General features: G+C 37.5%; 1 protein-coding gene across 2 annotated transcripts in view; it reads right to left on the bottom strand.

Moving 5' to 3' along the window:
- The window catches only part of LOC114326139 (protein TAPT1 homolog), an 80,088-nt gene that overhangs the window by 5,023 nt on the left and 49,301 nt on the right, over positions 1-25,764 (bottom strand). For both annotated transcript variants that reach the window (XM_028274385.2, XM_028274386.2), the window contains exons 5-6: positions 4,512-4,609; positions 1,079-1,653 (exon numbers count right to left, since the gene is read on the bottom strand). In XM_028274385.2, coding sequence (XP_028130186.2) covers positions 1,079-1,653; positions 4,512-4,609 — 673 coding nt within the window. The remainder of the gene's footprint in view (positions 1-1,078; positions 1,654-4,511; positions 4,610-25,764) is intronic.

Here is a 25,764-nt window from a genome sequence, read left to right as displayed (position 1 = left end):
AGAACATACAAAGTAAATCTCAAAGAATATAAGAGAATACATACCATCGTCAAAAGAAAGATAAGAGAAGCCAAAGAGAAACAAAAAACAGAACAATGTCAAGAAATAGAGGAGTATCAGAGTCGATATGATAATTTCAATGTCCATCGAAAGGTACAGGAAATAAATGGTAAGTTCCGAAAACGCTACAGCGGAAAAATAACAGATGATGAAGGCAATATTGCCCTGACCAAAGAAGATAGAAAGAAAGTACGGGTAGAACACTTAAGGAAACTTTTCCACGACCTTGGAACAGGACAAGAACCCACCATTGAAGAGAATCCTGGTCCCGAAATCCTACCAGAAGAAGTAACGGCAGTCATCAGACAAAAGAACGATGGAAAGGCACCGGGACTTGATGAAATTCCTGCAGAACTGCTGAAGCTATTAGATGCAGAACAAATAAAAATAATAGCTGAAATATTTAATAGAAAAAGACTGTTTGACTTGTACACACTTCTATATAAATCAAAACGGGAACTGGTGTATGTTTTCAAAGACTGATAGTGTGTAAATAAAAATGTGTGTAAATAAATAAAAATTGAAGGAAAAAGGGCCCCAGGACGAAGAAGAATATCCTGGCTTGCTAACCTAAGAGCATGGTATAGAAAGACCTCAATACAACTATTCCGTATAGCAACCAACAAAGTCATCATAGCCAGAATGATCGCCAACGTTCGGAACGGACAGGCACCCTAAGAAGAAGATAAATGTAATACTACTTAAAATATTGTTTACATATACACGGTATGGTTTTGTAACTTTTTCCAGAAATTTGAAATAAATATTATTTTTTAATCGTTATTTTTCGGTATAATTTCAACCCGTTCTAGGTTGAACTTTATAAGTCCCCCTTTCTTTTTCCTTTTGAGAATGACTTCTGTCCTCTCTGCCCCTAATATCAATTTATTTCTTTAACCCATATGGATTCTTTGTTCCCTTTTCTATGAGTCCTGTTTCCCTTTTCTATGATCCCCCAATTTGTATAAGTAATTTTAAAATAAATATGTTCTTACAAATTCCTTTTCTGTTAACTTACCTATTATTGTTAGGAGAATTAAGACTCTTATCCATCTTGTGCTGACTAATCAAATAACACGCCCTTGCTAATATTAATAAACTATTTAAAACTTTCAAAGAAGTCAGAAACAAAAATACAAAAAATAAAATAACAATAGAACCTAAATCTTCTATATTAACGCAATGAAACAGCACGCGAATTATAACAACGCCCAACGGCAACGGTATAAATCCCATGCGTCGGGCGACGAGGTCGCAATGGTCAGAAAAGGCGTGTTTTTGTCTAGTCTGCGCAACGTCATACGCCAAACTGGTTGTATAATCCCTGTACACGTCTAGGTTTAGTTCGTTAAACCTCGTTATGAAGGCATGTTTGATCCAATCGACGAACATTTCCGCCAAGAGAATGAAGATGCAGTCCGGCAACATTACCCAAAAACGCTCCGATTTCCAGGAATATTCCCGCATCGTTTGAAGAATCACCAGGAACATCAGAATACATAAGTGGAACCGCTCGCGTACGTCACTGCAGGAGACTTGGAATAGGTTGTTATTGTTGAATTTCTTAAAAACACTGCCTTTTAATTCTACGAACTAAAACAAAAATAACCCTTATGTAGTATTCAGCATATGGTCACATATATCAGTGAAGTATAGCCCAAATCAGAAAAAAAAAACAAAATCAGTGTTTAAACATTTTCTACTGTCGTCTGTTTCTTTTAAGTGGCCAATATGTTCAATCTCAAATAATCCCTTAATTTGTAATCTCACATTATTCTTAACTTCCTAAACCTTTATAGTTTCACCGTGTATAATTGAAACATTGGGAAACATATCGAGTAATAGTTTAATTATTAGAGTCCAGTGAACTTTCTGCAACCTAAATAAATTGCCAAATCGTGGTATTTCCATTTGTACTTCATAGTTTTGCAATAGCTTCCTCGATTAAAATTGTAGTTGCAAGTTCATTGTTCTTGTTACCATGCAAGTTATTGATGATTTGTATATTTTGATGAGATTATAAATTAGCCAAAGAGACTATTTGAGTTTACTTTTTGAGTTATTTGCGAAAAATCGTCTAAAATCGTGGTGTCTTTGTTGAAAAATGAACATATTCACTCGCAAAAAACTCGAAAAGTATTGTCTTAGTGAAAAAACGCTATAGAACAAATATTGCTTAGAATTAGCCAGTTTATCCAATTCCGGACTTATCTTGAACGTACATATATTTTTTCACTCCCGAGGAAGAGTGAAACTCATCCCCAAAGCAAAAGCACACATAGGCACAATATCACTTTTTTCATTGACATATTAACTATGTGTATGCCAAATTTCATGTCAATCCAAGCGTTTCTTTAAATTTTGAGGTTTTGCAATATTTTACTGTAAGTGAATGGACTATTAGTAAAAATATGAGAACATAATTATTATCGTCAGCATATTATTATAACAGGATAGACTCTAATAGGTCTGGATCCCGCGTATGAGAAAAAAGTTGATTAATAGCAAGCTGAAAATTTGTTAATAGCTTAAGGGTGTCTACTCGGACAAACTTTGATATATGGGAACACTGGAACAGGGGCAGTTTTAATTGTGGAACAGGTTAAAAATTTGGAACGGTCAGACCACGAAAACGGCACATTTATTTTGTCCGACAGAATAGACTTAAACTATCCGAACAGAGATTAAACTCTCATGCAAAAATCAGACTGCTATTTATCACCAAACGGGCGTTTTAATGAGTGGAACATGTAGAATATGTCAAATGACAGGAATTATGACAGGTGATAAATAACAGTCTGATTTTTGCATTTGAGTTTGATCTCTGTTCGGAGAGTTTAAGTCTATTCTGTCGGACAAAATAAATGTGCCGTTTTCGAGGTCTGACCATTCCAAATTTTTAACCTGTTCCACAATTAAAACTGCCCCTGTTCCAGTGTTTCCATATATCAAAGTTTATCCAACTAGACACCCTTAAGCTATTAACAAATTTTCAACTTGCTATTAACCAACTTTTTTTTCATACGCGGGATCCAGACCTATAACCTGTATAGGGGATGGAGATGTCGATGTTGCAGACTGTAACTGGAGCTAAAATTGAGCTCTGTGGGACTCCAGATTGTGAAATGAATGGTGTTGAGATTTGGTTGGCGACCTTGACACGGATTGTTTGATTGGAGAGATAGGAATGTATGATTTTTATGAAGGAGGTAGGCAATTCAACAAGGTGAAATTTTTCAATCAAGCCAGCGTGCCACACTTGATTGAAGGCCTTCTGGACATTTACATAGTCTCTCCTTGACGAACCTCTCGTAGACTTTGCCTAGTGTTTAAGAGTGATATTGATCCATAGCATTCTGTGATGTTTACGGTTTCTCTGGCTTGGGAATCATGACTGTGTTTGCACTTTTAGGGAAAAGGAAAGTAATTAGTTCAACACGAGGCAATCATTGATTATATTAGCTAGCAGTGGAATAAAACTCTCTGGAAGTTTTTTGATGCATCTTTATACAAATTAAATGAAACAAGTTAGGGTATGTTTCTTTAAATTTACATTAATAGAAATCTTCCAATATTATTTCTACTCGTATATAATAAAATATGTCTAGTGGCTATAATTCCAGTGTATTCAGCTAAACGATTCTAAAAGGGAACAGACCTACCACTTAAATATGTCGTGTTAGCGTAATGTGATGTCACTTGCTATGACGCGAATGACGTGCAACGGTATTTATAATGTGCGGACTATAAATAAATAATAATAATTATAATACACCATGGGACCAGCAGAAGTAAATATTATGTAAGTTATAATAATAATTAAGTATATGTAAGAAGTCAAACTGTCTATTCTAATACCAAATTAATTTAGAATTAATAATGATTCATACGGACACGCGCCAACTCGCAACTTTTAATGACAAACATTTTCAAATTAAAATGTACACCGGCCAATTCGTAACTTTTCTACTACCTGAATCTGCCAACTCGAAACGTTCTACAGGTGAATTCGAAACCATATATTAAATCTAATACCTCAGGTAGTTAGCTTAAAACCTAAGAAATAAATTTGAACAGTAACGGATTGAGCCAACACGGGGCCTATCGCAAATGTATACCTTTCATTAATGTTTATTAATAAACAAAACTCCATTTCTATTTTACTTCAACTCATTTTAAAGCTATTTCAATATACTAATCGGTTCTTCTTTCAGTTTTTTGGTAAAATGTTGTAACTTATAGACCACTTTCAAAGAGGGTAATTTGTACAGGTACATACCTGTACAACCGGTATTAGATTATCAATATTACTTAAAAAATGAAAGTTACAAATTCACCGGTAGTTAGTGGGTTATAGAAAAATTACCTGCGCGCCAGAGTTTCCAGTTGGCCTGTGATTAGGATGAAGGATTAAAATAGTTACGAATTCCCCGGGACCCATTCATACTTACATTATTTGACATCATTATTGTCAATAAGGCTTTGTTCCGAGAATTAATAGCTACATTAATAGTTGTTGCTTGGAATAATACCAATACTCCATGAAAAACTTTAATATTATTAAGGAAAACAAAATACCATATACAATTTTTGTCACTTTTGTGCAATATGAACAGTTAGTCGATTTCGTTGATATTTGTCCGTGTATTGTGTAATAATGTTACCTGTTCGAGTCCATTACTAATGCAGTCTTTAGAAGGAAAACCTGGAGTAAGTATTGGAAGTGTAAATAATTACTGCAATTATTAATATAGAAAAATAAGTCATCTTCTTCTTCATGTACATGTAGCTAAATATATTTAGATAATCAAGATCTATTTTATTTAAGCTGTATGAAATAAGTCTTCCGATGATATAAGAGTTGTTGATGTAAGTCCATACTAACTATATGTTGGTAAAAATAGATAACATTTTTTTTATATAATAGGATTAGTACATAATTAATATACCTGTTGGATTAAATTTTAAGCCCACTAGCACTCATTACGGGTACGCATATGGTCGTTTCCGTAAATAACTACCCTTGGCTAATTTTATTATCATAACGGTAGGAACTAGTGGTACTGGCACAGTTCGTGTCGGTATGACAAACGAAAATAGCTTATAGAGACCCTAATAAACTAGTATTGTTAGAATTTTTCTGCATAAAGACAAATTTAAACTTCGCATCATAAAACTAGTCCCGTATTTATAACGTAGGAAATAGAGTAATAAAAGCTCTTTACCGAAATAGTGTTAAATTCCTTTTGACTGAATAACTTTCCCTTCTGAAAACAACCGTTAGGTCTTTTGACTTCATTTTGCGTTATCTGTATGACGTACCGTTACTTTACCTAAAATCCAAAATTGGTCGATTCTTTTTTAAGTTTCAAATTTTTTGAGAGGGGATATATCCCCACTTTTTTAAAGAAAAAGCATCGAAAATATTGCAATGAGAAGGACTTGGTGGCTGAGTATCTTGAAGTGCAGACGTGTGTCTCTAGTATCTAATATCTTATCTGCAATATATCTTGGGAGTGAGAAGTCACTCTATTATCTTATGATCGTATCTTAGAGGTATTCACTCTAATATCGTATCTGTATTTGGATCTAACATCCGATTAGATTCAAATTACCATATTATTATAAGTAAAAAATAAATAACCATTTTCAATTTCGTTGCAAAACGAAAATACAGCCGAACCATATTCCAGTCCAATCAGAGAGTGCTGCAAGCACCTCTACCGGTTTCGAAACTTATTAGTCTCTCATCAGGAGGCACATATGCTGCTCTCCCTGATCCAACCAAAACAAACCCCAGCGTGCAGTCCCGAATTGCAACGAACGAAATGGCATAGATGCCCTAGCGGCAACTGCTAGCAAAAGACTAAGTTTTCACTCTAATGGCATATAACATATCCCACCAGAATGAAAACAATGGGAACCTTCTCTGGTTACACCTCCGAGGCTTCTACAATTTGCAAGCCATACGGATGCTGAGACTAAGGAAGATGAGGGAATTCTACAATTTACAATTCACGTCACATCTGCTCAGCGCGGTAAAGTTCCAACGAGACTGGTTCCCTTCATACTCCACACAGAGTAAATGTAAATCAAAAATAAATAACCATTTTCAATTTCGTTGCAAAACGAAAATACAGCCGAACCATATTCCAGTCCAATCAGAGAGTGCTGCAAGCACCTCTACCGGTTTCGAAATTTATTAGTCTCTCATCAGGAGGCACATATGCTGCTCTCCCTGATCCAACCAAAACAAACCCCAGCGTGCAGTCCCGAATTGCAACGAACGAAATGGCATAGATGCCCTAGCGGCAACTGCTAGCAAAAGACTAAGTTTTCACTCTAATGGCATATAACATATCCCACCAGAATGAAAACAATGGGAACCTTCTCTGGTTACACCTCCGAGGCTTCTACAATTTGCAAGCCATACGGATGCTGAGACTAAGGAAGATGAGGGAATTCTACAATTTACAATTCACGTCACATCTGCTCAGCGCGGTAAAGTTCCAACGAGACTGGTTCCCTTCATACTCCACACAGAGTAAATGTAAATCAAAAATAAATAACCATTTTCAATTTCGTTGCAAAACGAAAATACAGCCGAACCATATTCCAGTCCAATCAGAGAGTGCTGCAAGCACCTCTACCGGTTTCGAAACTTATTAGTCTCTCATCAGGAGGCACATATGCTGCTCTCCCTGATCCAACCAAAACAAACCCCAGCGTGCAGGCCCGAATTGCAACGAACGAAATGGCATAGATGCCCTAGCGGCAACTGCTAGCAAAAGACTAAGTTTTCACTGTAATGGCATATAACATATCCCACCAGAATGAAAACAATGGGAACCTTCTCTGGTTACACCTCCGAGGCTTCTACAATTTGCAAGCCATACGGATGCTGAGACTAAGGAAGATGAGGGAATTCTACAATTTACAATTCACGTCACATCTGCTCAGCGCGGTAAAGTTCCAACGAGACTGGTTCCCTTCATACTCCACACAGAGTAAATGTAAATCAAAAATAAATAACCATTTTCAATTTCGTTGCAAAACGAAAATACAGCCGAACCATATTCCAGTCCAATCAGAGAGTGCTGCAAGCACCTCTACCGGTTTCGAAACTTATTAGTCTCTCATCAGGAGGCACATATGCTGCTCTCCCTGATCCAACCAAAACAAGCCCCAGCGTGCAGTCCCGAATTGCAACGAACGAAATGGCATAGATGCCCTAGCGGCAACTGCTAGCAAAAGACTAAGTTTTCACTCTAATTGCATATAACATATCCCACCAGAATGAAAACAATGGGAACCTTCTCTGGTTACACCTCCGAGGCTTCTACAATTGTAGAATTCCCTCATCTTCCTTAGTCTCAGCATCCGTATGGCTTGCAAATTGTAGAAGCCTCGGAGGTGTAACCAGAGAAGGTTCCCATTGTTTTCATTCTGGTGGGATATGTTATATGCCATTAGAGTGAAAACTTAGTCTTTTGCTAGCAGTTGCCGCTAGGGCATCTATGCCATTTCGTTCGTTGCAATTCGGGACTGCACGCTGGGGTTTGTTTTGGTTGGATCAGGGAGAGCAGCATATGTGCCTCCTGATGAGAGACTAATAAGTTTCGAAACCGGTAGAGGTGCTTGCAGCACTCTCTGATTGGACTGGAATATGGTTCGGCTGTATTTTCGTTTTGCAACGAAATTGAAAATGGTTATTTATTTTTGATTTACATTTACTCTGTGTGGAGTATGAAGGGAACCAGTCTCGTTGGAACTTTACCGCGCTGAGCAGATGTGACGTGAATTGTAAATTGTAGAATTCCCTCATCTTCCTTAGTCTCAGCATCCGTATGGCTTGCAAATTGTAGAAGCCTCGGAGGTGTAACCAGAGAAGGTTCCCATTATTTTCATTCTGGTGGGATATGTTATATGCCATTAGAGTGAAAACTTAGTCTTTTGCTAGCAGTTGCCGCTAGGGCATCTATGCCATTTCGTTCGTTGCAATTCGGGACTGCACGCTGGGGTTTGTTTTGGTTGGATCAGGGAGAGCAGCATATGTGCCTCCTGATGAGAGACTAATAAGTTTCGAAACCGGTAGAGGTGCTTGCAGCACTCTCTGATTGGACTGGAATATGGTTCGGCTGTATTTTCGTTTTGCAACGAAATTGAAAATGGTTATTTATTTTTGATTTACATTTACTCTGTGTGGAGTATGAAGGGAACCAGTCTCGTTGGAACTTTACCGCGCTGAGCAGATGTGACGTGAATTGTAAATTGTAGAATTCCCTCATCTTCCTTAGTCTCAGCATCCGTATCGCTTGCAAATTGTAGAAGCCTCGGAGGTGTAACCAGAGAAGGTTCCCATTGTTTTCATTCTGGTGGGATATGTTATATGCCATTAGAGTGAAAACTTAGTCTTTTGCTAGCAGTTGCCGCTAGGGCATCTATGCCATTTCGTTCGTTGCAATTCGGGACTGCACGCTGGGGTTTGTTTTGGTTGGATCAGGGAGAGCAGCATATGTGCCTCCTGATGAGAGACTAATAAGTTTCGAAACCGGTAGAGGTGCTTGCAGCACTCTCTGATTGGACTGGAATATGGTTCGGCTGTATTTTCGTTTTGCAACGAAATTGAAAATGGTTATTTATTTTTGATTTACATTTACTCTGTGTGGAGTATGAAGGGAACCAGTCTCGTTGGAACTTTACCGCGCTGAGCAGATGTGACGTGAATTGTAAATTGTAGAATTCCCTCATCTTCCTTAGTCTCAGCATCCGTATCGCTTGCAAATTGTAGAAGCCTCGGAGGTGTAACCAGAGAAGGTTCCCATTGTTTTCATTCTGGTGGGATATGTTATATGCCATTAGAGTGAAAACTTAGTCTTTTGCTAGCAGTTGCCGCTAGGGCATCTATGCCATTTCGTTCGTTGCAATTCGGGACTGCACGCTGGGGTTTGTTTTGGTTGGATCAGGGAGAGCAGCATATGTGCCTCCTGATGAGAGACTAATAAGTTTCGAAACCGGTAGAGGTGCTTGCAGCACTCTCTGATTGGACTGGAATATGGTTCGGCTGTATTTTCGTTTTGCAACGAAATTGAAAATGGTTATTTATTTTTTATTTACATTTACTCTGTGTGGAGTATGAAGGGAACCAGTCTCGTTGGAACTTTACCGCGCTGAGCAGATGTGACGTGAATTGTAAATTGTAGAATTCCCTCATCTTCCTTAGTCTCAGCATCCGTATGGCTTGCAAATTGTAGAAGCCTCGGAGGTGTAACCAGAGAAGGTTCCCATTGTTTTCATTCTGGTGGGATATGTTATATGCCATTAGAGTGAAAACTTAGTCTTTTGCTAGCAGTTGCCGCTAGGGCATCTATGCCATTTCGTTCGTTGCAATTCGGGACTGCACGCTGGGGTTTGTTTTGGTTGGATCAGGGAGAGCAGCATATGTGCCTCCTGATGAGAGACTAATAAGTTTCGAAACCGGTAGAGGTGCTTGCAGCACTCTCTGATTGGACTGGAATATGGTTCGGCTGTATTTTCGTTTTGCAACGAAATTGAAAATGGTTATTTATTTTTGATTTACATTTACTCTGTGTGGAGTATGAAGGGAACCAGTCTCGTTGGAACTTTACCGCGCTGAGCAGATGTGACGTGAATTGTAAATTGTAGAATTCCCTCATCTTCCTTAGTCTCAGCATCCGTATGGCTTGCAAATTGTAGAAGCCTCGGAGGTGTAACCAGAGAAGGTTCCCATTGTTTTCATTCTGGTGGGATATGTTATATGCCATTAGAGTGAAAACTTAGTCTTTTGCTAGCAGTTGCCGCTAGGGCATCTATGCCATTTCGTTCGTTGCAATTCGGGACTGCACGCTGGGGTTTGTTTTGGTTGGATCAGGGAGAGCAGCATATGTGCCTCCTGATGAGAGACTAATAAGTTTCGAAACCGGTAGAGGTGCTTGCAGCACTCTCTGATTGGACTGGAATATGGTTCGGCTGTATTTTCGTTTTGCAACGAAATTGAAAATGGTTATTTATTTTTGATTTACATTTACTCTGTGTGGAGTATGAAGGGAACCAGTCTCGTGGGAACTTTACCGCGCTGAGCAGATGTGACGTGAATTGTAAATTGTAGAATTCCCTCATCATCCTTAGTCTCAGCATCCGTATGGCTTGCAAATTGTAGAAGCCTCGGAGGTGTAACCAGAGAAGGTTCCCATTGTTTTCATTCTGGTGGGATATGTTATATGCCATTAGAGTGAAAACTTACGTATTTTGCTAGCAGTTGCCGCTAGGGCATCTATGCCATTTCGTTCGTTGCAATTCGGGACTGCACGCTGGGGTTTGTTTTGGTTGGATCAGGGAGAGCAGCATATGTGCCTCCTGATGAGAGACTAATAAGTTTCGAAACCGGTAGAGGTGCTTGCAGCACTCTCTGATTGGACTGGAATATGGTTCGGCTGTATTTTCGTTTTGCAACGAAATTGATAATGGTTATTTATTTTTGATTTACATTTACTCTGTGTGGAGTATGAAGGGAACCAGTCTCGTTGGAACTTTACCGCGCTGAGCAGATGTGACGTGAATTGTAAATTGTAGAATTCCCTCATCTTCCTTAGTCTCAGCATCCGTATGGCTTGCAAATTGTAGAAGCCTCGGAGGTGTAACCAGAGAAGGTTCCCATTGTTTTCATTCTGGTGGGATATGTTATATGCCATTAGAGTGAAAACTTAGTCTTTTATTATAAGTAACTTCAGTGATTGATTACTAGTTAAAGTAAAGTTAGATTCAGTGCATTTTAAGAAGCAACATCTTCAGAGTTACTGTAAGTGTCTTAATTAAACATACATCCAATTATCTCCAAGAGTAGAGCTAATCTACGGGCTGTCAGCAGAGTGTGGGTCGGTTGGGCATGGGAAAATTTTGACAGCGTGGGAAAAATTTTATCTGCCACGCCCCACGCCACGCCCACCACAAAGCCACGCCCACCACAAAGCCACGCCCACCGCAAGCCACGCCCACCACAAAGCCACGCCCACCACAAAGCCACGCCCACCACAAAGCCACGCCCACAGACCAATGGTTGCCCACCGGCCAATGATTGCCCACCGACCAATGAGAAGGAAGCCTCGCCCACCCACAGCATCGCCCATGGACCAATGAGATCAAAGTCCAGCGACCAATGAGAACTTAGCCCCAATCACCGACCAATGAGAACGAAGCCCCGCCCAACGACCAATGGGAACACAGCCAGGCCCACCTACGTCACAAACCCTCGCCTTCCAAGATGGCCTCCTCTTTATTTCGTTTATCGCAAAATATACAGGGTGTAGTCAGAAAGCCAAATAAGACACTTATCCATGAAGCACCTATCTGCCATCTGCGCTGTTATTGGTTCGTTTATTACATGTAAGACATTAAACGAAAGAGGAGCAATCACAAAGACATTAGCAAAAGAGCATTAGAGCATGTCTCCGACCTGACTGATCATATATTGTTGGAAAGAGGAAGGCATGTTACCATATAAACAAAGATGTCAGCAATGACAAAACGGCACTATATCATATCTTCGTGTCTATTGGTCCAATTCGTGTGAATATGGTCTCGTTGGGAAAAAGAGGGGATATTGAATATGTTAACATAAAAACAAAGATGTCAGCAATGCCAAAACGACACTAGATCTTCGTTGCTATTGATTTTAGCGTAACAGCCGTTGAAGGAAAGGAGAAACATGGCAACACTGCCAAAACTGTAATATATTTGTTGCTATTGGAGATATTTTGACCTGTCAACTTAATGGGGATTCCACGTCTATCACAGTTCTCTAATCATGCCACCTGTCGGCTGCAACATGTAACTATGCCCAAGCCATCTAGAAGAACGTATACCATTTTTACAGTACGACCATCAAACATCCTAGATCTCTCTCCAATCATACATTCCTACAATGAACATATACCATTCATACGCTGTGGCCAAACCAGCAAACATCTCATGTACAAGTCTTTTCAGAAAAATGTGTATTATTTTTTTTATGTAATTGACTGAATAGTTGCATACAATATTTTATCTACGGCAAGTGGGTAGTATTAATTTTACAGTTTGATATTAAACATCTGCGATAAGAATATATGAGGGCCATAGACGGTTCTTTAATAGCCATCAGACAACAATTTCCCCTGATCATGTTTATAAAACATACGGAATGCACTGTATATACTAACCCAAGCTGACAACATACTTTGCAGATATGGATTACGATCAGCTTATAGGTTTATGTACAATTCCCTTCGTAAAGGTACATATAGACGTGCATCCGTGCGGGTTAAAAGTCGACCGTCCTTTTTATACTCCAAAAGGAGGACCATATTTAAAGGTATTATGTATCAGATATATTGAGAAAAAAATTATATACACTTAGAGTATACCTAGGTAGAAAAAAACTTTTGTTAATGTATAAAGACATATCTAACAGTATTGTCGTAAAGAAAAAGCACGTCGTAAAGGTCGTCACGTTAAAGCTAACATAGCTCGTGCTGATTTTTTTTTTTCAAGGATAATCTGAAACAAAGGTTACTCGTGTTGATTTCCAAGGCACCCATGAGGTACAACACATACCTCGTTGGTGTTTTATCGTGGACACCATCCCCTAGAGGCCTACAACCACCAAATTTCCTCAGAGGAATCAAATGTGATTCAATATATATATATTTGTGATAGCATAGAACAAGCGATTGTTGCCCCACCTTCTAGTAAGTAACGAGCAAAGCTGTAATGATGTTACAAAATCACAAAGTGGTTCATAGCTGAAAACTGTTTATTGTATTTTAAAATACCGGAAATGGTTCAGCAGGCATCTTTTTATTAACATTATTTATAGTACATTTTTATAACGAATATCTTTTAGTGACCTTAACTGAACATCTTTTTTAAACATACAGGAAATGGTTCAGCAGACATCTTTTTATGATCTGATTGCCATCTTTTATAATGAGTGGCTACACGAGCAACGGACGTAACCAGAACGGCTCATTAATTTGCCAGTGGGCTATATATCAGATATCTTTTAATGGTCTTAACTGAACATCTTTTAACGATTTTTAATCATGTAGGACAAACGACAACTCACTACAACTTTTTAGTAACCCACTTTTCAGTGTGACAGACGATCGGTTGTATCGCAGAGGAAAAAGCATCCACTGTTGACAAAACAAAAAGTAATCTATTAATATATAACTTACTAATTAAAAATGTTGATTGTGAGTGTTAAACAGGTATAGTGTTAAAAAATAAAAAAGCTGAGTCTGGGCTATAGTTTAAATTTTAAGTTTTTTATAACCATAAGGTACGGATGTAAAATCTTCAAAAAATTTTCTTTTTGCTGAGTTTGGTCTATATTTTTTTTCAAGGGTTTTTGTGATAACACAATGATCCTGTGTCCTTTGTATTTGTTTAGTCACCACAGAAACAGGGTCAGACTTCATAAGTACCATCTTCTTAATGGTATCGAAATTAACTAATTTAGATGCCTCATAATTTAGACAAATACCTTTAACCTTACAACAAATTTTTTCTTCACCGTTAGGCAAAGTGTATTTATATGCGTAATTTTTAGGCCCTCCAGAAACGAACTCTGAAATATACCCCCCACCCAACTCATCAGTTAAGTCACCTATACACTCACCTATTGGGAGATCAGGTAAGCCAGCCTTGGAAAGGTAAATAGACGAATCTGTGTCGTAATATTTTGCCCGAGACCCAATAATCTCCAGATAAGAGTACAATTTGAGACGAGCCAGAGCCGTAACGTATGATGCCAGAACAACATTAACTGTTGACGACATTGAGTACGCCTCCTCCACATACTCCCACGTAACAACCAGTGTGTCCTCATTTACAGGGATCACCGTATTAACCTGAATGGATGGATTAATCAACATAGCAAAAAATTCTCCAGGCTTGTTTATTATGGATGTTTTAGGGAGGTTCTCTCGCTGAGCGAACTTACCCCAGAAAGAATTGAGCATAAGCTTAGCCAACGACCTCAGACCAGGGTTCTCCGTTATGTCGGAAAACTCCAGCCTGACATCCTCCCTCTGAAGAAACTCCTCGATGTACCGGCTCTTTTCCTCATCCGATACACATCCTCGCGGCCACCCTGAAGCTTGTTGTTTCACTTTGATAAATTTGTTCATCATATCGGAAAAAAGACCTTTCTGAGATTTCGATAACTGTAAAGTATCATAGGACCATATCTCATAGGTCTCAATTATTTTATAACCCTTTGATAAAGCTTTCACTACCTCCTCAATCACCCAAGTACCTGATAGAGCCCGTTCATCATTCGAATGCTCACACTCTTCTTCCGCAAAGTCCTCTCCACACTTTCGGCATAAAACGAACATACATTTACTGTTCATCTTGGTAGGAAGAACAGGATGATAGAGGTTTGTAGGAGGAAGCACCTTACACTTTATTAATCCAGATAACTCAGTAATGTCTACAGCAGTGCATTCCTGTCCAATATATATTTTCTTTGGATGTCCGATTGGGAACTTTCCGTACTTGCATACCCACGGATAAAGCGAACAAACATCAACGTATTTAATTTTTTCACCATCTTTACACTTGTAATACTCTACAGTATTGCCTGTACGACCACCATATAAAGCATCTCTAGGATTCAAAGGTAAACTAGCCATAAGAGGATGCCCCTCGGTATACGCCTTTATCTCGGCCGTCAGCATTTTACGGAATTGACATTCCCATATTTCAACCACCTCATATCCTATTGATCTGAGATGCTTAACTTTAGCAATTGTTTTATCATGACGATTCTCCATACAATCTGAAGGATCGTCATGAAGGGGTGCAGTTCTATCTGTAGGGTAACAAGTAGGACAACCGTGATAATAACAACCTTGGAATTCAAAGATGGTGTTTTCGTAAAGACCGTCCACCCTACAATTTCCAATAAGAGCTTCAAGTCCCCTGGCGGCATGCTGAATTTTAATACAGCGTTGCTTCTCTTCCCACAATAACCACTGCAAAGCTATTTTCGACTGATTATCTTTGAATCGATAGCCCCCTTTTGGAATAAGGGCTATTGTGTTTGGTTGTAAGAAATTACGCCTGAATACCTTGTTACACGTCGATGCAACAGTTGTTGCCTCGAAAAACGGACAGACATTTGACGTATCCATCAACTGTTTTCTGAAAGTGAGACAAGCCTTAGTCAAAATCTCAACATCGCTAATACAATATTCAACAATTTCCTTTTGAAAATCAAAAACGTATCCCTCATCTACTCTTTCAGCGTGCCACGCGATCAGCTTGTCACGTGCATCATCTTTTAAATTATCGGGATCGTAAAATTTTAGATCAGGCATAGGTCCAACATAAGATTGATTTTCCTCTCTGTTAAACAGATGTGGAAAATATCCCTTTTTCAACTCTGTCAACCCAAAAGCTTTAGGTAGAGCAGACAACGCCATTGGAAAGTAATTAAGACTATCGAGAAAACGAGCGTTACCAACAGCCATTGACACCAACTTTGTACCACGCATAATGAGATCAGGGGTTAAATCAGTCTTTGTTAAAATATAATTTAAAATAAATTGATGGTCGAAGCCTCCTCCATTGTGAGCTAACACGACAACATTCTTGAATTTTTTTCTAATTTGCAAAATATGATTCATAAAAAGACTTATTACGTCAAGACCCCTCAAAATCTTTTGGCGAAATCCACAAGATTGACAGAAAACTAATTTCATCTCAGGGAGACATTTGTAACAACGTTGATTAAATACACAGAGATTTGGTTCTTGAAGAAGCGAACCATCAGCCAATATCTTTTCCTGACTAGTTTCCAAATCATAAAATATAAATAGAAAATCGCTTGATGGAGGAAGACCAGAATCGGGCTGTATGTAACAAAGATGATCTGACGGACAATTTTTCTTACAAGTTTTACAGAAGACCTCACCACAGACATGACTTTTGGTGTAGATCTTGTAACAGGTCTTACACCTTTTGATTTTATCGCATACCGATCCTAGGTGAGCATTGAAACATGCCTTACCGTAGAAGTTTCGACCACATTGATCGCAGGGTATTTTCACGCAATCTTTGGAACAAGTTGGTGAACGACGACAAGCAAAACATGTACCACCACATCTGTGGTCGTTTTTGTTGTTAAACGGCTGGTGGCACTCCTCACAATAATAAATACAACAAAAAGCAGCTGTCAAAGAAGTGATCACGTTAAAGTGTCCTTCATGATACAAAAGATTTAACGCTGGACCATTAGTGTTACCACAGAACATAACGTCACGACCCTTGCTACCATAACTATACACCACAATTTTGTAATCTGTGAGGTGTCCCTGAAACTGTTGTAGTTCGGGTATTCCTGCCCCTTCGGCAGGAATTGTTACATTAGCGGCTTCAATCAGTTGATGGGCTCTTTGTCCTTGTATTTTTCCAATATCTTGACGTACCTTCTTCCATTCTTGGTCCTTATCTACGTGAGCTTTTGCAACCACAAGAGCACGAGGTAAACAAAGATTATCCTTGTTTTTAATAACAACAGTTCCTCGCCTTTTCAAACACTCCTCGTTAAAGGAGTTATAAGCTCTTCCTCTCGGACCACCTTTTCCCGCGGGCAGTTTTACCGTCGTAATACCCAAACAAAATGTTTCGGTATTGAGGCCGGTGCTATTACTCTGATATATGGAACTAATCTTATCCCATATATCATCAACGGTCACTTCACAGGCAGGCTTGAACCTCATCCAACCCTGACCTCTGGCAAAGTCTTTCGAGCAAAAAGTGAAACCGACCTGATCGGTTGGTTCCAAACCTTCTGTTCCCTTAAGTACAATCTCCTCGATGGCCTTTTTTACCCATCCCACAGGTTCCTCACTCTGCGGCACATCCCTGATTTTAAATTCCAGAGTTCGTCCCTGGAGGCCAAATTTACGAATTTTCTTAAATGTATCTTTAGTGACTAAGAATTTGTTCATGTTTTCGTTATTAAAGGATGAGAAATACGAATTTTCTTAAATGTATCTTTAGTGACTAAGAATTTGTTCATGTTTTCGTTATTAAAGGATGAGAAATACGAATTTTCTTAAATGTATCTTTAGTGACTAAGAATGTGTTCATGTTTTCGTTATTAAAAAAAACTGACCAAATCAAACAACACTAAGTAATAACATAATAATAAATATTCAAAACTTAGAATTCAAAAAAATTAGAACCCAAACACTAAATATGTTTTAAAAATTTCAAAAAAAAAATTGTTTTCGACAAAATCAAAGTTTGCCACTCAACAGAGCACACTTCTGAACGATATAAAACTCACCAGAGCACACGTCTGAACGCTAGGAATATCTGAAACAGAATGAAGAAAATGCCGTAATGTAAGGTATTAAATATACTTCTAGTCGGACGGAAAACTAAATGTTATTATGTTATGCTCAAAAGGCCCCTGCAAAGTGTAGATTTGTGCTTGTTCTTCCATAAGAATCAATGTAAAAGTGCTGCATTTAAGACATTTATTGAACTTGGATACATTTTTCAAGGAAGTATCAGTACTACCAACATAAAAAGAAGCAGTACGGCCAACTTAGAACAAATATTACCAGAAAGTAAAAGATACTTTGTGATGATTAGATTGGAGCAGGCACATAAAATTATAAGTCGACTCATTCATAGTTAATTCTTCATTATTCTATCACAAGAAGGATTCATGGTTAGGAATTGAAAGTGGGTTTCATATAATTCTTCTTCCTGGTCTAGTTACGAAAATATTTGAAAAATGGGCAACATAATTATGATAGATGTCAGCTACTTAGCGAAAGATGTGGAAAATGTATGAAGAGAACCGATATACATATATCGAGATATGATGAATAAACACGACATTGAAAACTGTTCAGTTAGATTTGCATAACATTTCGGCGAGAAAACTCCCGCCACTTTCATCACTAACACACTCGATAACACAATAAGTTTTCATTCTTCGAATAACCGTCAAAGCAGGCACAGCAGTTGCTCCAGTATGAAACAGTACATTCAGTTAAACTTGATTAAGACATGTATCGAGCAAGAATTTATCCGAACCAGCTACGCAGGCGCGTGTTTACCGGCTAGTTTAATATTTCATGAAGTTGCCAGCCAGTATGGGATAAAGACAGAGGTGGTAGTAGGTGCAAAGTTCTACTCAAATGGAATTGTAATTACGCCCCATTTCTGGAATGAACATACGAACTAGTATACGGCCCAACAGATGCAATTACAAAACATCATCTACCTCATCAAATAGAATTTACGATGAAAAAAGGAATGTTATGTGTAAAAGCGGCGAAGACATAAAAATGTAGAATATTTATTATGATTTTCAGAAAAGCAAATCGACGACTGCCTATTTTAAAGAGGCTCCTGCAGGTCTGCTGGAAATACGAAAAAATATTTTTATTACTGTAGCAAAGATACTTAGGAAAAAATAAATAAATTTTTGAAGTAATTGTTTTTTATATACAACTCAGTTATTGACAATGACCTACTTAGCTATAAAACAAATAATTAAAGAATTAGGTTATATTGTTACAAACAATATATCACTTGTTAATAGGAAGTACGTCATTGATGCTTGTAGCAAAAAGGTTGTTGAGCGCAAAGAAAGTGTGATAGCAGAGAAAGAGAGAGAGATAGAGAGAGTTAGGTGCTGACACGTTCTGCCACGTTCTGTTAGGTGCTGACACGTTCTGTCACGTTATTTTACGTCACGTTCTGTCACGTTCTGTCACGTTCTGTTGAGTACTGTCACGTGATTTACGTCATTCACGTAACGCTCTGTTAGTTACTGTCACGTTCTGTTAGTTACTTAAGTACGTCATTGATGCTTGTAGCAAAAAGGTTGTTGAGCGCAAAGAAAGTGTGATAGCAGAGAAAGAGAGAGAGAGATAGAGAGAGTTAGGTGCTGACACGTTCTGTCACGTTCTGTTAGGTGCTGACACGTTCTGTCACGTTATTTTACGTCACGTTCTGTCACGTTCTGTCACGTTCTGTTGAGTACTGTCACGTGATTTACGTCATTCACGTAACGCTCTGTTAGTTACTGTCACGTTCTGTTAGTTACTTAAGTACGTCATTGATGCTTGTAGCAAAAAGGTTGTTGAGCGCAAAGAAAGTGTGATAGCAGAGAAAGAGAGAGAGAGATAGAGAGAGTTAGGTGCTGACACGTTCTGTCACGTTCTGTTAGGTGCTGACACGTTCTGTCACGTTATTTTACGTCACGTTCTGTCACGTTCTGTCACGTTAATACGTGACAGAACTAACATATCTGTCATACTATGCAAGTCAGATGCTAGTCAGATGCAAGTCAGATGTATGCCAGATGCATGTTAGCTATATGTCAGATGCGAGTTAGCGGATATAGATAAAGGTGTTAACTAGAGAAACGGCATTCAGATACAAGAAAATTAACGGTGAACATCGTGTCAAGCAGCTTGCTAAGTTATTAAAAAAAGTATAATTCACTCAAAATAATAATGCAACGTGAACAACAACTCAAAACAGTTTTAACACCTAGTACTGAACCTCTTGGAGAACTAAACAATTATCTGAAAACTTCACATCAGACAGAGAAGCATGAAGAGACCAGCGGACACCAAAACAATCGTTTGAGAAATATGCGCCAGAAGGATGAAGAAAGCACAGATGAAGAAGAAGATGAACACCTTCAAAAATATTGGCATCATTCACCAGACCTTGATAGAGCTTATGGTCCACACTATGTTTGGAAAACTGATAAATGGCTAATGGGTGATATGGAAATCAAATTTGCTCCTAAGAATATACTGATTAACGATAGCAAGTACAAGGCTACTTGTGGGCTATATACTATAATTTTATATGTATCCTCAAGACTTTACACCAAATGATAGCCTAAACTATAAAAAAATATTAGAAGTCACAGGTGTTCATAGAGATTCCCTAGGATATTTGAGGCATCAAGCATTCCCGGATAAATTTAATAAGATCATAAAACCTTTGTTTAAAAATAACTCAAACATGCGTCGAAGCCCCTGTGAAAATGTTCGGAAAACTGAGAAAAAACATCGTAAGAGTGTTGAACGCTCTGACCGACAATTTAAACAGCGCACAAGCATAGATTACGAGACATCATCGTTTAACCATTATGTCGTTGGACCTCTGGATAAAAATGTTAAAATAAATCGACTAGGGCATTTAGTTTTTAATTAAAAACTGTAATAATGTACTAGCATAAAAAAAAAATTTAAATGAAATAATAAAATGACTCATATTGTCTCTTATTTACTAACCCAATGCATTACAAAGAGTGTCAATATATTTTTAAAAATAAAAATAAGTTGGGTCGTACATAAAATAGAAAATGCAACACGATTATTATCACACTGTTAAAAATAAATACCAGCTACGCTTGGTCGTATATAAAATATAAATGACAGCTACGCTTCATTGTATATTGTTGAAAAACAAAAGTACGGTAGAATGCGGCATAAAAAGATACTGAAATAAATCATAAAATTGTTCAGAAATATACGGACGGGTGTTGCATCATACATGCCTGAAAAAACATGAAATAACACATATTTATAATTCAAATTAGAAAATAAGAACTAAACGGTAAAATACTATTATCGTGATGCAGATAACAAGAAAAATGTGCTAAAAGAAGACGGAGTACCGCGCTAAATGTATCATAAAAAGTTACTATTCTTGAGTGCCCGGGAGTCGGCATACCACCGATTCGGGACCACATGGCGATTTTGGGGCATGAAAGTGGCCCCCGTATCGGCATACCGATTCTGAGCCACATGGCGATTCTGGTGCATGAAAGTGACCACTTAGAACTAAATAGTAAAATATGCTTATCTTAATGTAAAAACCTACCTCATTTATTTATGTAACAAGGAAATATTAAAAGATGAAAAAGTACAGTAGAAATGAGTCATAAACAGCTATTATTATTTTAGGGATAAAACGTAAAATCAGTTAAAAATATTAGCGACAGATACATCCTACGATATGATAAAAACAAGTAATAAAATTACTATAATAAATCACATTGAATATAAGAATAAAATCACCTATAGTACACACATTTTATTGTAAGAGAAGTATATATAGATACAAGAATCATAAATACTTAGAAGACCTGCAAACAAGTTGGGAAGAGAGAATTAAAACCAGTATTACCCATAGATGAAAGGAAACACATGTACATCCAAATTATTTAACAAAAATAGCAAACCAATAAATTCATAAAAACCATATGTAAAATAAACAGCAAAATCTCTTACCTTAATTGAATATTTTCCACTGAACACTGCAACTATACTGTAGAAACTGTCAGATGTCGACTGTGGTATATGCTCGTCTGTTTCAGTATTTATAGGCGAAATTCACACAGCATGAACGTGATCAAATGTTTGAATGTGTTTTGCAAAAACAAGACCTTATAGTTTTAAAAATATGTGATAACATTTACACAAATAACAACTGCGGTTACATGTTCTCATCCGACTACATCCGGACTTTTAGCATTGTGGCTTGTCATATCTTTGGAGGTTAATATTAACAAAAATAACGTCTGCACTCTTTTCTTATCAACCATACACACCCGGCATGTTAACAAACAACTTAAAATATTTTTGTAAATATTTCAAATTATTCGATTTTTCATAATTTTGTACAAATATTTGTATCTTTGGAACGGATAATCAGAAATCAATGTATGACCCATCAAATTAAAGGATTTTGAATGACGAATTACGTTGTGATGTCTGTTTTAACACAATGTTCTGTATAAGGCCTTTTTTTTGTACCATATAAGTACATTTTGTGTCAATATAGTACATTGAGAATTTGTAGTTTTTTGTCGTTTTCAGCCATAAATAATGACCGTAACACACTTGGTCAGTGATTTTCTTAATATGTATGAAAAGACCTTTCTAATGATATATTGCACGGAGCACTTGGTGCAAAATTGAGCGAATTAGGATTTGCTAGAGATCAAACTGCGATACGAGATTTTTCTATGCTAATGGCTTTGTTTTAACGTCAATAACAATAAATAAGCATTTACAGCTCAACCAAGTTATCCCTTAGGCCGTTATGGCAATGTACCATGTATCTTCGGAACGGATAATCAGAAATCAATGTGTGACCCATCAAATTAAAGGATTTTGAATGATGAATTACGTTGCGGTGTCTGTTTTAACGCCATGTCATGTATAACGCCCTTTGGACACATTATCGTTTATTATTTGCCTGATATGTCGAATCTTATCATGTAGCACCTCAAATTACAGGGTTTTGAATGACAAATTACGTTGTGATGTCGGTTTTAACAACATGTCATGTATAACGCCTTTTTGACACATTATCGTTTATTATTTGCCTGATATGTCGAATCTTATCATGTAGCACCTCAAATTACAGGGTTTTGAATGACAAATTACGTTGTGATGTCGGTTTTAACAACATGTCACATATAACGCCTTTTTGACCCTCTATCTTATATTATTTGCCTGATATGTTGAATCTTATCATGTAGCACCTCAAATTACAGGATTTTGAATGACAAATTACGTTAAGATGTTTGTTTTAACAACCTGTTATGTATAAGGCCTCTTTGGCACTCTATCATATGCTTTATGTGATTATTTATAAATTGATTCTTATATTATGGATCAGTGTATTGTTGTATGCAAACAAGGATGGATGTGTTTTTTAATGTGTGTGCTACTGCTGCGTTGCATGGCAACAGCAGATACCTTTTCCTTTTTAAGGTTTTTTTAACCGCATAAGTGAGTGGATAAATGAAAAAAGTTTTATTTTTATCATTTCTTTATCTCTTCATTCATTTTATTATACCCCATATTTCTATTGGGCGATATCAAATAGGATTAATAACCATGGCAGTTTCATGCATCTTTATGTATTGTCATTGTAAGCTACACCATCTATTATTTACAAGTATATTAAACGTGTAAGAAATAAGACAAGATATATTTTATATAAATTTATTATGGATATCTAAACATTACATTATAATTCATTAAGCCGTGATTAATACATTTGCTTTTTAAAAAAAGCCGTTCAGATTCTTCGTTGGAGCAGAACGCAGTGAATTCATTATTTTTCTTTATGTGATGTATAAGTTTGCATGCATATCCTCTTCTCCGATGATTAGGTAAAGTGTATACGTATTCTAATACTCTTGGTACATCATGTTGTCCAAGTGGATCAAAGTCACGTTTCGATAAGAGTACAAATGATGCTGGTACTCCGCTGACATAAAGGATGTAGCAGGTAACTTTTGTGTTTGTCATCCATTGATCAATAAGTATATCATCTACATTTAACTGCTTAATTTTTCTGACTGCGTTCGGACCTCTGAACAACTCAATTTTTTCCATCTTGCTTCATCGAATGATTGAATGATACTGATTTTTGCTTTATTCATTCTATCATGTATCTGTGAATTTTGAAGGAGTGGGGGGGAACGTCATAGTATTCTATCGTGTATCTGTGAATTTTCCATGAGTGGGGGAACGTCATAGTATTCTACACCGAAGGTTTATATATCATAAACGTTGTATACATTATTATGTTCCGTTTACGGAAGGATTAGAGCTAATAATAAACATAAAAACTAGATGGCAAATGTAGTCTCCTATATATTGAATAGACGATTATTTAACTATAAAAGTAAAATACCAACTTACATAATATTACCCTCCTTGCAGTAGATAAAATACAGTATGCGAATCGCAATACCATTTTTTTTTTTGTTTGGTGATTTTCATGATACTACCCAACTTTCCGTAGAAAAGACTTGTACGTGAGATGTTTGCTGGTTTGGCCACAGCGTATGAATGGTATATGTTCATTGTAGGAATGTATGATTGGAGAGAGATCTAGGATGTTTGATGGTCGTACTGTAAAAATGGTATACGTTCTTCTAGATGGCTTGGGCATAGTTACATGTTGCAGCCGACAGGTGGCATGATTAGAGAACTGTGATAGACGTGGAATCCCCATTAAGTTGACAGGTCAAAATATCTCCAATAGCAACAAATATATTACAGTTTTGGCAGTGTTGCCATGTTTCTCCTTTCCTTCAACGGCTGTTACGCTAAAATCAATAGCAACGAAGATCTAGTGTCGTTTTGGCATTGCTGACATCTTTGTTTTTATGTTAACATATTCAATATCCCCTCTTTTTCCCAACGAGACCATATTCACACGAATTGGACCAATAGACACGAAGATATGATATAGTGCCGTTTTTGTCATTGCTGACATCTTTGTTTATATGGTAACATGCCTTCCTCTTTCCAACAATATATGATCAGTCAGGTCGGAGACATGCTCTAATGCTCTTTTGCTAATGTCTTTGTGATTGCTCCTCTTTCGTTTAATGTCTTACATGTAATAAACGAACCAATAACAGCGCAGATGGCAGATAGGTGCTTCATGGATAAGTGTCTTATTTGGCTTTCTGACTACACCCTGTATATTTTGCGATAAACGAAATAAAGAGGAGGCCATCTTGGAAGGCGAGGGTTTGTGACGTAGGTGGGCCTGGCTGTGTTCCCATTGGTCGGTGCCTGATCATTGGTCGGTGATTGGGGCTAAGTTCTCATTGGTCGCTGGACTTTGATCTCATTGGTCTATGGGCGATGCTGTGGGTGGGCGAGGCTTCCTTCTCATTGGTCGGTGGGCGGGGCTAATTACTCATTGGCCCGGCGGGCGTGGCTTTGTGGTGGGCGTGGCTTTGTGGTGGGCGTGGCTTTGTGGTGGGCTTGGCTTTGTGGTGGGCGTGGCGTGGGGGCGTGGCAGATAAAAATTTTCCCACGCTGTCAAAATTTTCCCACGCCCAACCGGCCCACACTCTACTGCTGTCTATACCTCAAACCTTTCTTCATCTGTGGTTAAGGCTAACCCCGATGTAATCTAGTTCACTAAAGGACAGCGATTTCATTAATAGAACTTTTTATTCGTTAAATAAGAACTTTTCATCATTTAACATTAACTACAAACATTCACTAGTTAATTAAAAGCTGTGCGATTGGTTATTTTTTATAAAACCAAGTGCGGGGTGGTTTTTGAATTTTGAACTATAAACTTTTGTTAAGTTTGTACGCTTTGTCTTTAATTTTATTATATATTTGTTCTTTATATTGTCTGTCCATCATTAAATTTACCATATCAGGTATCTCGAGATAAGCCCTAAAACAGTAAAGAGAGATTTTTCATGATAGATGCTTGATTTGATTTTTTAAATTCATAACCAGGCTCTCTTTACTGTGTTTTTAATTGTGCATGTTTTACCATATGATACTTTTATTTCTTTTATCATATTTATTGTTTATTTATACCTGTACCAAACCACACATTAATAGTTGGTGCAGTTTTTATTCGTGTATATAGTTTCCTCTTTATTTCTTGTTGTTTTTTTTTTGGATTCACCCTTCTGGTGAACCATTTGTTCAATATATTATTTTTTGTTTATTTCACGATTTTTATTTATCTACTACTAATAAGTTTCCGGATAATAGATTACCTCTAAATATTTGCTAAGTAGCATAACTATCACTATATTATCTTCGACCAGGAGAAATATCTCGCAGAATAAGTTTTATAGGTAAG

The sequence above is a fragment of the Diabrotica virgifera genome, chromosome 5, assembly GCF_917563875.1.
Source record: "Diabrotica virgifera virgifera chromosome 5, PGI_DIABVI_V3a".
NCBI classification, from domain to species: domain Eukaryota; kingdom Metazoa; phylum Arthropoda; class Insecta; order Coleoptera; family Chrysomelidae; genus Diabrotica; species Diabrotica virgifera.
This window is presented reverse-complemented; position numbering and strand designations above follow the sequence as displayed.